Raw genomic sequence first — 14,520 nt, 5'->3', positions numbered from 1 at the left:
GGCCCGACCCTTGGACACACCCCTACCCTCACCCCATATAAGGAACTAGCAATTTCTATTGATTAGGGAAGGCCAAGAACCCTGGTATCAGTTCTAACAATTTTTATAAAGCACCTTAATCCAAATATGACTGTATAAAGGTTCCATAATGCATTGTATTTTCCATTTCAGTTAAACCTTTCTAAACTTGCAATTGCCTTAATTTGGTCTTTTCATAGGTTCAGGTAACCCCTTTTGAAATGGACAGATCATTTCTTGTCCAAGCGACAAGATGAATCTTTATACAATTTCCTTAGAGGCCAATAATTCTATGTTATTCTTGCTAAACAATAACTGAAAAGAGAAAAATGCTGAAAATGTCTTTATACTCTAAAATCCCTTAATCTAAAAGGGATGTTTGTTCTCTGAAGAAAAATAAATCCTGTGATTACATGTCAAAATTTATTGTTGAGAGAATGAAATTTGCATTTTTATTGCACTGTCTTGAATAAATACTATAAGAGGATTATAAAGTATAAGCCTTGAATGTTCTATTAATCCCGATTACTTTAAAGTGCATATTAAATATCTTGGAAAATTGGTTTCACAAACCACATGCTACAAGCTTTACTTGATTCATTTAAGACACAGTGGTGATTTTTAACACCTGTCACAATCTAACGTCCTCCACAAATATGTGCAGTTAAAACAAATCATAGTCAGTCTTGGCTATTTTGAACATGGTTATCAAATTATCAAATTAAATATGAATTAAAGGCTAATATTCAGGTCTATACAACTAAGTTCCCAAGAGGTTCAGTTAGTTGCTTGCAAATTAAAAGTGGAGGTTTTAAAATCCCTAATATATGGGTTCATAAAAATATGTTATTGGTAAATAGTTATAGTCAAAATTATACTCACACTACTAAATATAATATTAAAGAGAAATCTTGAGATTAAGATTTCATCTCTCCTAGTTCATTTTACCAAAGACACATATTCATACCAGTCAACACTGAAAAAATATCCTGTTTTTAATCTTTGGACAATGAAAATTTTTTGTTACAAAGTTCATCATTTTCTCAAGTATTTTCTCCTGAATAAGTACATACATTTTAAGAAGTCAATTAAATCAAAGGCTTTCCACTATCTCTACCTTCATCTCTCCTCACCCTATTCTCTATCTTTTTTGTTTCAAGTATCTGTTTGCTACTGGCTAAGGTAGCGGAAGGGGGAGGACAACACAAACCATGTGGAACCCCCCCTCCCCCATTCTGTCTTCCTTCTTGTTGTGGAGATCAGGGTGTTAGCAGGACGGCAAGCCCCCTAGAACTTCACCTCTGTGGAAAAACACGAGCTGGGTCTTTACAACTACATTAGCCTTTCACTAAATATCCTGAAAGTCCCCCAAAAAGCGTGAAGGCTAGGGAATCACAAATTTAAGAACAAACTTCTAATTTCTTTAGAAGGCATTTGTCATTTTTCTCACTGTTACACATCCAGACTTTAGTTAAGTCTTTTTTCTCTCTGAGATACTTTATTAAACTCAAAAAATTGCTGACAGTGATGAGAAACTTTGGAAAATTTAGATTTAAAATATCTGTGATCATTATTACATATTAATAATAATGATACTACTTATGACATGTTAACACTGTTAAGGGCTTTACTCACAATTTATTTAGCCTTCACTCCAGCCCTCTGAGGACATACTATGATTTTTCCTATTTTGGAGAAGAAGAAAGTGAAGCTTAAAGCCGCTAAGCAAGTAATTTTCTTCTAGTCATACAAATCAAGAGGGCTAAAACCTGAACCCCAATCAGTTAAGACTCCAAAACCTGTGTTCTTAAGCTCTATCCTATCTTAACCTATATCTATATGGTAACATCTATATGGTTACTTTTGAGTGAGATAATTAATAAGCAGAGTGGTTATTAATGACCCTAAAATATTCATGATGTTACTGGAAACCAAAACCCTAATGCTTAACGCATATATATAAATTTAATTATCTTTCCAATTCCATATCTGCTCTCAAGGTAACCAGCCTGGTATATATTCTTCCATCCATTTTTACTATACTCATACTACTATCTATCACACTATTATCTACCATGCTACCACTACACAACAATGTATACTCATATATATATATACATATATATATATACAGGCTTTCAGGTTAATTGTTCTCATAAAAATATGAGTATCCTATAAGCATTATCCTCACAGATCTTTTTCAGGTAAAAATATTAGGTAAGTGTGGAACAGGGAAATGAATGATATTTTATTTCCTCAGTACTTATCTATACATTAAAATAGCCTTGATTTAAGGTAAATTACTCAAATCACAATCTGTATATTTCAGGGGTTTCCATATATTGCCATCATATTTTGACAATAAAGACTTTGGAATACCAAAGCAGGGCTGTGCTTGCCTTTACCACTAGCTATATATAAATCCAAGTGCGGCGGGCTCCAGAGGAGCTTGGCTCTCTGCCAGGCTAAGACCATCTTGCTGAAGAATCATGCTCTGGAAATGACAGAGATCCTCAATATCCCAAGGTCGGCTTTTAAAAGTTAAAGATCTTCTTTACGATACTCACTAATAATCACTCACCTTTGGACCTGGTAATCCAGGTAACCCAGGATTTCCATGTGGCCCTGGTATGCCCTGCAAATAGTGGAAAAAAAAAAAAAGAAAGATCATTCTTAGCACAGATCTAGATACAAATAACAGACAGTGGTTATTATAACATTCAAATAAATATTATGTAATTCATTAAAATGGATATATTATTTTACAAAGTTCTTTATCTCTTCTGAGATCTTGGATATTTCAGTCTTGGAGAAGACTAATTATAGAGCAGAACTGTGGTTTCTGTTTCTGCTTCAAAACACTGTCCTTGAGGTGTTTACGTCCCTTATTTACCACCCCTATCTCTAGCCACATTGCTTAGTGCTACTTCTAAAAGTTGTGCAGAGTAAGAAGCCTAAAAATAACAAAGTGCAATTGTTTAGTTACTCTCCTCTCAACATATGGTAACCCTTTCTGCACTTGGGTTTTTGTTTATGCTATCATGCGTACCTTAAAGACTTACCTCATTTAACCTTGCCCCCCTACACCTGCCCAAATCACGTTCAAGCATCAACTGAGATACCACCTCATTTTTAAAATCCTGGCTACACCAGCATGAAGGGATTTCTCTTTCTTACTCATTTCCACAGAAATTGGGGCATGTAAAATTATTTATTTGCAATTAGTTGTATATTGCCTTGGGATATTTCTGTCATTTAAATATTTTATTGCTATTTTAACTTCCTTATGACATATGTTTAGTTTCAGAATTATAAATTCTTTGAAAAGAGTCTGTTTTTCGCAGGCTCAGCAGCCATGGATCACGGGCCCAGCCGCTCCGTGGCATGTGGGATCTTCGCAGACCAGGGCACGAACCCATGTCCCCTGCATCGGCAGACGCACTCTCAACCACTGTGCCACCGGGGAAGCCCAAGAGTCTGTTTTTAATATTACCAGCGTAGTACTTAGCACATAGCAACCTCTCAATGAATATTTGTCAATTTGGAGAGTTCCCTGGTGGTTCAGTGGTTAGGACTAGGTGCTTTCACTGCCATATCCTGGGTTCAATCTCTGGTCAGGGAATAAAGATCCCAAAAGCCACACAAGGGAGGCCAAAAAAGAAAAAGGGATATTTGTCAATTTGAATTCAATAACTGCTTCTATTTACTAAATACCTACTATTGTGCAAGTAACTGTGCTAATGCTTTACTTCTTAATTACTAATCCTTATAACAATCCTGCAAGGTGGTTATTTACTCCCATTTATAAATGGGGAACCTTAGGTTCACACAACCAGCAAGTAGAAGACTAAGATTCATCTCCAGAAGGTCTTCCAGGTTTCCAGGCCTCCTATACTCATTTGGGCTTAGTACCACACCCCTGCGCTCTTCAGCTACACCTCCATCTTGACACATAAATAGTTATTAATTATCTATTTATCTGTCTTTTCACTTCTGAACTAATAGAGCATTATGTTTCAGAAAGGAGAGGGGTGCTGGCAATGCAAACACTGAAGGTATATCTAGCAAGATGAAAACTAAGGGCAAAAATTAGATTTCATGACATCTCATTCATGTAGTCTTCAAAAACAAATTTCAATAAAGCAGATGGAAAAATTTATAAGGATTAACAAATGAGTTTTTGATGTAGATGTGGGTGCAATGGGTATAAAGGATTACTTCACAAAGCTCAGTAGTGCAAGAGTGAGCAAGGACAATAACTTTAGGAAAAATTAGCATCAATGAAAGTTTGGGATTTTTAAAAAAGATGACTTGCTGGTTGTTGCCAAATAAGATAGAATCTAAGGAGAGAAAAAGGTCATGCTGTGGGAGAAGAACAGCCTTAATGGTGGAGAGGGAATGCAATTAGTGTAAAGGTGAACTCAGTCCCTCAGGGAAGTAGGATCCAGGGTCTCCTGACAGAAAAGTAGGAGGACAGAAATGGTCTGCTGGCTGGAAGAGAGGGGGCAAGTTTAGAAGACACTCTGGGAGGAATGTGGTAGGTCATCAAGTATAAAGAAAGAAATGTCAAACAGCTACAAGGGAGTGAGTAATCATCTTCAGCCTCATATGGACAAGATCTTGATGTGAACGGGACCATTTAGAGTAACATTTTAGGGTGATTTTTCATTATATTGTTTATGTGATAAATAAAAATCAGTAAAGAAAGTGGATCATTTATGGCATTTGCATTTGTCTTTATAACACACAATCACAATTCTTTTTCTAGCTCTTTGAAGAATTTCTGCTAGTAGAAGTCCATTCTTTTTTTTTTTTTTTTTTTGAGGTTGGAAAGAAACTAATTCTAACACAGCAATAAATCTTTTGTTGGACCTGTGTAATGTGAGAAACTACTGCTTATCCTTAAGGCAGCTTTTTTTCCTCAGAACAATTACTTTTTTACTTTATAGCTCCAATATTTTCCATTATATAATCCAGGAATGTACTATTTTAAGGCCGCCCACTCTTTCATTTCCCAAAGTAAATGAACCCCACCTTGGACTATCAACTGCAGATGAGATCACTTTATAACTAAGAATAATGTTACAAATAGCACTCAAACAGTCACTAATCTACAAATTTGATTATCTTTCTTGAGCGTGCTCACAGAGAATGCTTTGGGGCTGGGTGTTCATACTCGAATAAACAGCTGGCACGTATTCCCAGGCTTCTCTTGAATTGGCAAAGGTAGGGCTAATTTCCTACCTTTGCCAATCCAGGGCAGATTTCCAAGGGAAGTACATACTGTACAATACTAGGAAAAAACATACTGGAAAGCTACCAGTTCTAACAGCAAGTGAGAAACGGAGGCCATCTACTTACCCGTGGACCTCTCTTTCCTGATGGACCTGGGATACCTGCTGGGCCAGAAGGACCCTTGGAAAACAAATGCTGAGATATTAGGCATGATAACAGATGCATCCTCTCTCACAAGTCTTGCTAAGAGTCTCAGTCCAGGGGTCCTTTTCCATCCCTAGTTACCAACTGATGATTTTCAAACAACATGAAACCCCTCACCCTAATCAGCAGGGGTGAGAGCTGAAACTCAAGATGTCCTCTTTAATCTGGCTAGATATGGCAGCAGGAAGTCTATGACTTATGGTTATGGCCACTGTATCTGGTTTTCACAGGGACCATAACTAGTAGTTTTGTGGGTAGTTTTTTACCTAAATTTACTTTTACTACTGAAGGAGGAATTCAATTTAGCGTTTAGAGACAAACAACTACAGGTTTTTTCAAACACATTTCAACAGAAGACTTGCCTTGAAAAATTAAAGCACTAACCATTTTATGTTCTTTTAAAAGGCTTATACAAAGGATCTGTGTAATGCGTTAAACTGTTACAATGAGATCCTTCTAGTATATTCAGTAATAAATCTGCCTTACACAAAATGCAGCATACCAGGAGGTCACTAATAAGAGTTAAATGGTTTGTAAAAACAAAATATGAAAGCAAAAACAGGTCAATTTTTAAAGTATTCTGAGTTCTTTAAATGTCACTTATTAAATATATCAAATAAGAAATAGGAAATACTACTTTGTTTCCTCATATTATGCCTTATGTCGTCTTTTTTTGCTTTAACAATCAACTGTAGAAGAATAAGTGTTCATTTGGGATACGGTTAATACATATTCATTCATTCATCTGTCCATTAGTTTCATTGTTACTGTGCACTCTGCTGCCATGGCATTATTCTTGATGTCTACAGAGCATACGCACATTCCATTTTACAAACATTCATTCATTACTGCAGTAAAAATACTACAAGTTTTGAAATGAGACGTATCAAGGTTAAGATATTAGCCCTACCATTAACAAGTAGCATGGTCTACTGATCCTCATTTTTATGTAACATTTTTATCTTTGAAACTTTCTCCTTTATTAATGCTACAGTCATTTTGCAGTTTTCTAATGCTCTTTATATTTCAAACTGTCCATTTTCCTTTTAATTTTTTTCCTTCTCCTACTCCTTAATAAAAACCTTTCATGTATTCTCTAATATTAAGAGAAAAGGAATATTCCTATTCAACCACAGAAGAGTAATATTTCTGTTCTCCCTCCTGAGCCATTCAAATATTCTGCATCATTATTATATCACTAGCTTCCATCAAAAACTGACTTTCACTTATTTTCAAAAAAATTAAAATTCTTTTCAAATTATTTCTGGTTCTGCTGTTATCATCAGAACTTACCAGCTGATGATTTGAAGTCCCCCAAAATAAGAACTAAAAATAAAAACTAAATGCAAAATTAAAACAAAATATCTAGTTTGGTTTATTGCCCTGTCACGCTACTTTGTGACATAAGAAAACACTACTACATTCACACTGAAAAAGAAGTTAATATTACAGTTAATGTTAGATACTAAGGAGAAAAGACTATATTTTATGTTGTGACTGAAATATTTGAATTGTTTAATGAGCAATAAATAAAACTCAATTTTAACTTGTCTTCACAATTTTGCATTTCCGTATCTTTGAGAACAGGTTATTAATAGGCATTTTCTAGAAACCAGAGAAGTAATTTTATATGATGTTTTTTATGAATTATTTTCGATAAATAAAGTACTAAAAAAGGCACTTTAACTTTCAGGTTATTGGTTATTAAGAGAAAGTATAATTCAATTAAAAGAGCAATGGTATGGCAATCATCCAATCTAGATTCAAATCATGCTTCAATCATTTACTTGCTGAATGACCCTAGACAAGTCAATTACTCTATCTAAGCCTTAGTTTCCTCATCTTTATAATGCTGATGATAAAAAATTTATTTTTCAGTGTTATTGTAAGCATTAAAGATATTGTAATATATAAAATACCTGTAACTATGTCTGATATACAGTACTTAACCAATAAACTATAGAGCAATTTTTTAAAAGGTATGGCTGGGGCACAGGCAGTACTCAATTAATGTTAGTTATAATACTATTATTACTAGGGTAATATATATACTAAGGCAAATGTATTCAGTCCTTCTAAGAGATAGTAATATCTGGTCAATTAATCTTGGAAGTCCTACATCTAAAGTTCTCTCTATAATTCATTCACTCATTCATTCATTCACTCACTCAATAAACATTAGTAAACATCAAACCCTCCTGGAGGTGGCAGTGAGATAAAAAAAAACACCCATTAATAAATAAACACATAATATACATTTTATTTAGTGATATGAAGAAAAGAACAAGCAACCGAGAGAGATCAACAGTGTACATAATTTATATTGTGGTATCAGAGAAGGCTTCTCTGAGGAAGTGCTAAGTTATATCTAAAAAATGAAGAGGAGTAACGAAAGAGGAGAAAATAAAATTCCAGAAAATAGGAATAAAATGAATTAGGGCATGAGTAAAATAAAACAAAACAAAGAAAAATTACAGTCTTATCAAGGAGATAAAAGAAACCCAACGGTGCGATTAAGCAAAAGTGGAACAAAATGAGGTTGCAGAGGAAAGCAGGGGCCAGATGATATACGACTGCATGGGTCATGATAAAGAGTTTTTAGTTTATTCTAACTGCTTTACTCTTCAGTCACTGAAGAGTTTAAGCAGATAAATGACATGATCTAATTTATATTTTAAATCGATCACTAGAGAATTTATATAAAAGATAGGAGAATGAGAACCCTCCTTCCCTCAAAACCACTGAAAACAACAAAAAACACCAAAAGAAGAAAACACCTCTGATGAAACAAGGAAAAGACCAAAACCACAAACCAAAAATATGAAAATTCTCTTCCAAATATTGAGACAGTTTGGAGTAAGGAAAGATGCTGAGAGGTGACCAAAAACAAAAAACAAACAAAAAACCTCTTCAGACGTCAAAGCTTGGACAGGCTACAGATATCTAAAAGTATATCAGTCCAGAAAGTTCATACCAACAATCCTTTAATAACAATAGTAAAGTTTAAGGAAATGGGAAAGCCACAGGACATATAATTCATGACCCTGTAAAGACCCAGTTCAAACAACCAGGAGTAAGGAAAGTAGAGCTGAAGAGGAAGAACCCATTTTCATGATCTGCAACAAATCTCCTAACTTCAGGAGATTTCTGGTTGTGAGAGGGGGTAGAAGACAAGAGCATAAATCATCATATCACTTCTCAGAGCAATATAGAGGGCTTCACGTACATGAAAATGAGAGGAGACATGTTTCTGGATAGAGGACAAAATAAATATGGAAAGAAGGTGTTGAAGATAGCAACTTAAATTTGATGTTGTGTACCACTACTTCCCTTTGCCTCTCCCTATACAATTCTGAAGCAAATAGTGACCCAGATAGAGTTGTCTTTATTTTAAAAATGAGTAATAACCAGAAAGAAACCAGCAAGGGACCTATGCGTATTGAGGGGAGGGGAAAGTGTGAGGACAGAAACGTAAATTAAAAGTAGATCAAAACTGTTTACCAGAAGAGGAATCACTCCATGCAACAGAGAAAAAGTTCATATAGTTCACTATAGATTCAAAAAATTTCAAGATGCTATTTTTCTACAAAATGAGATCTCAAAGAAGAGTTATAAGACATTAAAAATAACAACCAAGGTAATAAAATGTGAGCCAGAGAGCTTAAAGATTGAAAGAGCAAAAAAGAAACAATTATAGATGAAAGCCAGGTCAGAAACAATAAAAACTGACTACAACTGAAAAAATCAATTAAGGGATATAGATGTAGTTTAACTGAATTCACATGAAACAAAGTGGAAAAATGCAATCACATGGACATGACTGTAGAGAAGATAATAAATACTATCATCACAAAGGACATTTAACATATACTGGTATGCCTGAAGAATAATATAGAAAAATGGAAAAGAAAATACCTGAGAATATAAGGAGAGACTTTTCTATAATAAGTAAAAATAATCTTCAGATCAAAAGAGTACCAGAAAAAACTGATACAGAACCTAACAGGTTTGATGAAATGAACTTCAAAGATAACAAAAGAACTGCATGGGCATACAGAGGAAAAACAGCCACCTACAAGTAGGAAAAATCAGGCAGGCCTCAGACTTCACACAGTAACATCCACTTCAAGAAGCAGTGCAGCAGTCTCTACAAAGTTTATCATTTCATCACCATTCACTCTCTCATTAGCTTTCTAAAATCTACCTTTAGACTTCTACACTATGCTGAAGTCAGATTCTCAAAGTTCAATAATGACTTTCCCAACAGAAGATCCAAAGGATTTCCTCCACTTTTTCTCAGTCCTCAGCTGTAGCTTTCAGCACTGCTGATCAATTTCTTCTCAAAACTCTCATCTTTGGCTTCTGTGATAGTATACTGTATTCTCTCCCATCTCTCTAACTACTCCGTCACATTTCTGCTGTCTTTTTTCTTTCTTCTATAACCACAAAGCAAACATGGTTCATGATTTGGCTCTCGACTCTATGCCGAACTCCTTTCCTTGAAAATTATCTGACTCTATAGCTTCAACTATTGATATAATATTGACAGGAAAACTCCCATATCTATACTCCCTACTTTGACCTCTCTTTTTTACTTCAGCTTCTTCAACTCTTCCAACACCTTACTGATTTGCCAACAGCACCTTAGATGTTTTAACTTGATTTCTTCTCCTAAAATCAACTTCCTCTCTTAATTATTGGTTTTAGTAATGGTATCACCATTCTCTCAATCCACAGGCTTAAAACCTTAGAAGCCATCTTGGATCCTCTACCTTTTTACTTGGTCCCTAGGTCCAATTAATTTCCTAGGTTTCTACCAAACCTTCCTTCAAAATACCTCTTGAATCCCACCTCTCCTTTGCATTTTCACCGCTGGCATCCTAGATAATGTCCTAGTCTTGTAACATCCAGATGATAACAGGAATTTCCTGTCTGCTCTGAGCACTGCCACCAGGTTGACTTCCCTATTCATGCCTCTGCTTAGGAACCTACAGAATTCCCCACTGAGAACCAAGATAAAGTTAGAACTATCAGTTTGAAAATTAAGACCTCTACAACCTGTCCACATCTGTCTTGGGTCTTATATTTGTCTAACATTATTCAGCCTAATATCATGAAAGAGTTTGAGCTTTAGAGGCAGAAAACCTGAGTCAAAATCCTGGCTCTATCATTAGTTAGCAATGTGGTTATGGACAAGTAAACTAATTCCTCTGGGCCTCAGTTTCTTAACCTGAAAAATGAGGATAATAATACCAAACTTACAAAGTTCTTTTAAGATAACAAACGTAAAGGGCATGGTAGAGTGCCTGCTACCATGGTAGAACTCAATAAATTATAACTATTTTGGTTATAGGTAACCAAAAATTAATAAGAACTCAAATTATAACTATTTTGCTGTTTCTCCTACATAAAAGATATGCCAGTTCCTTTCACCTATCAAAATCGTATCCATTCTTTGAGGCTGACGTTCTGAAAACTTTGTCCACAAGAACCTATCCTGAACACATTCAGCCTTAAGTGATCTTTCATAGGGATCCCCTCAAAAACTATTTTTCTTCCCTTTGAAAATGTGTACTCCATATACTTAGTTTGTATCTCTCAGTGACATTTAATCTTACTTGACCCTGAGATATAATTATAAATGTACTTCCTGTGTCCCCGTTACCACAATGTAAGCTCCTTCTGAGCAGTAACTCTGTTATACATACCTTGTGTTTCTGCTTTGCCCAAGCAGAGACTAAGTTAGTATCTGTTGAATATACCAATGCTGAAACAACTATTCTTGAATTTAGAGAAGAGATTAACACTCATCACTGACTTTTTTTGAAGAAAGTAAATAGCTTACATAACTGTTTGTTTAATATGACCTGCCTAATGGCTCAATTTTATTACTAATATGTTGATAACTGTCACAGCTGAAAAGTTTATTTCTCTATATTATTCAGATTTTATTAAACCCTTTAAACATTCACACTAATAAGAGTTGCTCAACACCTATCAAATCACTGAGTAATAACCGCAAAAGAAACACAAGCTCAGCAAGTGGTGTCATCTCCTATCCTATGATTTCTGGAACTAAACAAATGATTCAAATTTTATTTTCATCAAATAAAGGAAATACCTTGATATATTTTAGTCTGCTTGCAACCTAAAAAACAATTTCTAAAAACATATAAGTTGATTGTTTAAGGTATTCAAAAATATGAAAGGCAAAAACATAATGTTCCTAATGTGATTTTAAATAGCTTTAAATGAATTTTAAGTGATTAAAAAATTTTCAAATGTCCATCTATAATTGCACCTACATGACGAAATAATTTCAGAGCTAAAAGAAAAAAATCAGTCTATTATCTCATAGTTTTACTTAGGCATTATTAAGTAAGTGACTTGGCTTTTTTTCTACTGATGGACTGATGGGCTGACTGGCTATTTTTGTATGAGGCAGATGGAACTTTTATTAATCCATAAGTGTAAATTGGCTATATCATGAAAGATATAATGAAATATGTTACTGTTTACAATTCTAAGTGAAATATTTTAATTTCTATAATGTAAGGGTTTGCTTTTCCCCAGTGACTCACTATAAAATATCTCTATCTAAAATTTTACACTCTATTTTAATTCATTTTTGGTATGATTTTGTTGAAAGTATATTTAATAATGTATTTAAAGTATTTTTATTTAGTCTACTATAACTTTCATATCCTTCTCTTAACATGACTATGCATTAAGCCTATGGGTTTTTTTCATAAAAAAGAATGCTGATCTATATTTAGCAGTTGAATTCCTGATTGAATTTCACCTGAACAAGAAAAGCATATAGTTTACTCACCACTTTACCAGAATTAGGTAAACTTTTCAGCCTTCCAATAAAAACCAAAAAAAAAAAAAAAAAAAAAGTACAATATTTGACCCAGGGTTGCATTCCGGTTGGATATATTACAGCAAGCATAATGTACTCACTGTAACCCAGGGTACGTCTCTAAGACAGATCTGTTCTGTGCTGTTCAGCCTAGAGAACTCCTTTCAAAATGTTTGGTAAATTAGTGCATTAAGACACATTTTAAAAACAGTAACTTACGGGAGGTCCAGTGTCCCCTTTTGGCCCTCTTAGATTCTCCATTTCGAGCATTGTATTAAGATCCTCATAATAATAATAATCATAAAGCTCAGTTTCATAGCTATTTTCGAAGGGATAAGTAGCATCAGGATCAAATTCACCTTCCTTCCTTAGATCAAGGTGATTATCCACAGATGGCTCATCTGTCACTCTGTATAAAGTTGTGTTCAAAGTCTGCTGCAGTTCCATAAGTTCATTAGTGTGTAGATTTGCTGTGATAGCTTTCTTGACATTCTCAATTGTATCTTGTTTTATATGTGGAAGAATAGATGATATCTTCTTAAATGGTGACAGACCAGTTTCTTTATCATTATGTTGTGTGATATTGTCCAACACGTTTAGAAGAGAACTAAATTTCTCCTTGCTATTTTTCCTTGGCTCATTGAGGCTATGATGTGTCATTGGCAGGCTTAGATTTGCCTGAGTAAGTTGCTCAGTGATCATTTCTTTGGCCTGAATCACATGGTTCACAAGATCCACAGCAGAGACATTCTCTGAACAAAGAGAAGTTAACTGAGATCTTGATATCTGGTGTTCTAGTTCTTTATGCACTGCCGTAGAATCATTTCTGGAATCTAGAATGCTTCTGCCTTTGGTAAGTGTGTCCTCCGACAGTACTTTTTCACCAAATCTTTTGGGCAAGAGAGAGTTTTCTGGTATCTTAGCTGGTACAATAGTTGTATGAAGAAGGCTTGTCTCGGGGAGACACTGCGGTTTCACATATCTGCAATAGTTTGCAGATGCTTCTGCAGAAGGAATAATATCCAACTGACATACTATTCCTTCAAAATGGACAGAATTATTATTTATACTTCCCAAGGTAAATACACTGTTAGAATCAAAGGTCTGAACTTTCGAAAGAGTCTCTCTGCTAAAATATTTCTTTCCACATTCAGCAAACATTAAGACAACTTGATAGCTAACAGCAATGGCAAATGTGTGCCATTGCTCATCGTGAACACTGTAGTTGAAAAATGCAGACTGCTTTCCTCCAAGGTATACCACTAATTTTTTAGGTAATAACTGTACTCCTAAGTGCAGTCTATTTTTACTTCTAATGCTGAAGAGAAATGCATTGCTTACTCTATGTGACTGTAAACCAATTAATATTGTAAATGGCTCTTCTAAGTTGACTGGTAAAATTTTCACGAGAGGTGACTCAATATAAGAATCATTTGTTAAAAGGACACCCGATTCCGTTAAAAGGACCCCCTGAGGTAATGGTGTAGATGATGATGGTACAGCAGTCACTGATGATGCATGTCTTACATCTTTGCCTCCAAGGCCTAGTTGATGAAGCATATCTATGCCTGGAAATTAAAAAGAGAGAGAGAAAGAGAAAGAGAGAAAGAATCTTACTCTTATGCATTCATGTGTTCATATAAATGTTTGAGTATACCTACAATCTTCCTTGTAGGTATCAACAGTAACCCCTAAAATAAACATGCTCTATCAATAACTAATTTCTAGGTAATGAGAGGTATGGAAAGGGAAAATAAAATGTTATACTCATAATCTGAAACACACACATACATACACCCCAATATTCCTAAACCCAAAATTTAATAAATGTTCTCTTATTCTTCCCAATTAGGAAACTTGTTACTCCAATGAATTACATGTTCAAAGATTCCCAGATAGTCATTTATATCTTTAATTTAGAACTTAAAATTTTATGACTTCTGTGTTAAAGAGAAACTAGGGACATACTTACAAAAAGAAATTTTTAATTTGGAAACCATTTTATAAATTAAGTTCACACAACCGTTTAAACTATAATTTTTCAGGCTGTTTTTCGTTTTACCTTCCGAGAATTTACAGGTCACATAAGAGCTCTCCCTATGCCTAATGCCTTAAGTGTGTGCTATACATAAAGTACCCAGTCACCCTGGAAACTCCTGGACAAGAGAACTTAAATTCTTACTGTTGCTGATCATTGTATT

General features: G+C 34.7%; 1 protein-coding gene across 1 annotated transcript in view; it reads right to left on the bottom strand.

Annotated features, from left to right (window-relative positions):
- Positions 1 to 14,520, bottom strand: part of COL24A1 (collagen type XXIV alpha 1 chain) — a 430,389-nt gene that overhangs the window by 354,614 nt on the left and 61,255 nt on the right. The window contains exons 3-5 of the mRNA XM_022580934.3: positions 12,539 to 13,887; positions 5,380 to 5,433; positions 2,600 to 2,653 (exon numbers count right to left, since the gene is read on the bottom strand). Of these exons, the coding sequence (XP_022436642.2) occupies positions 2,600 to 2,653; positions 5,380 to 5,433; positions 12,539 to 13,887 (1,457 nt within the window). The remainder of the gene's footprint in view (positions 1 to 2,599; positions 2,654 to 5,379; positions 5,434 to 12,538; positions 13,888 to 14,520) is intronic.

Source organism: Delphinapterus leucas, chromosome 1 (assembly GCF_059928025.1).
Source record: "Delphinapterus leucas isolate spDelLeu-1000000601 "Yukka" chromosome 1, BTC_Dleu_Yukka2, whole genome shotgun sequence".
Classification (NCBI taxonomy): domain Eukaryota; kingdom Metazoa; phylum Chordata; class Mammalia; order Artiodactyla; family Monodontidae; genus Delphinapterus; species Delphinapterus leucas.
The sequence above is the reverse complement of the archived record's forward strand: the minus strand, read 5'-3'. Positions and strand labels throughout refer to the sequence as shown.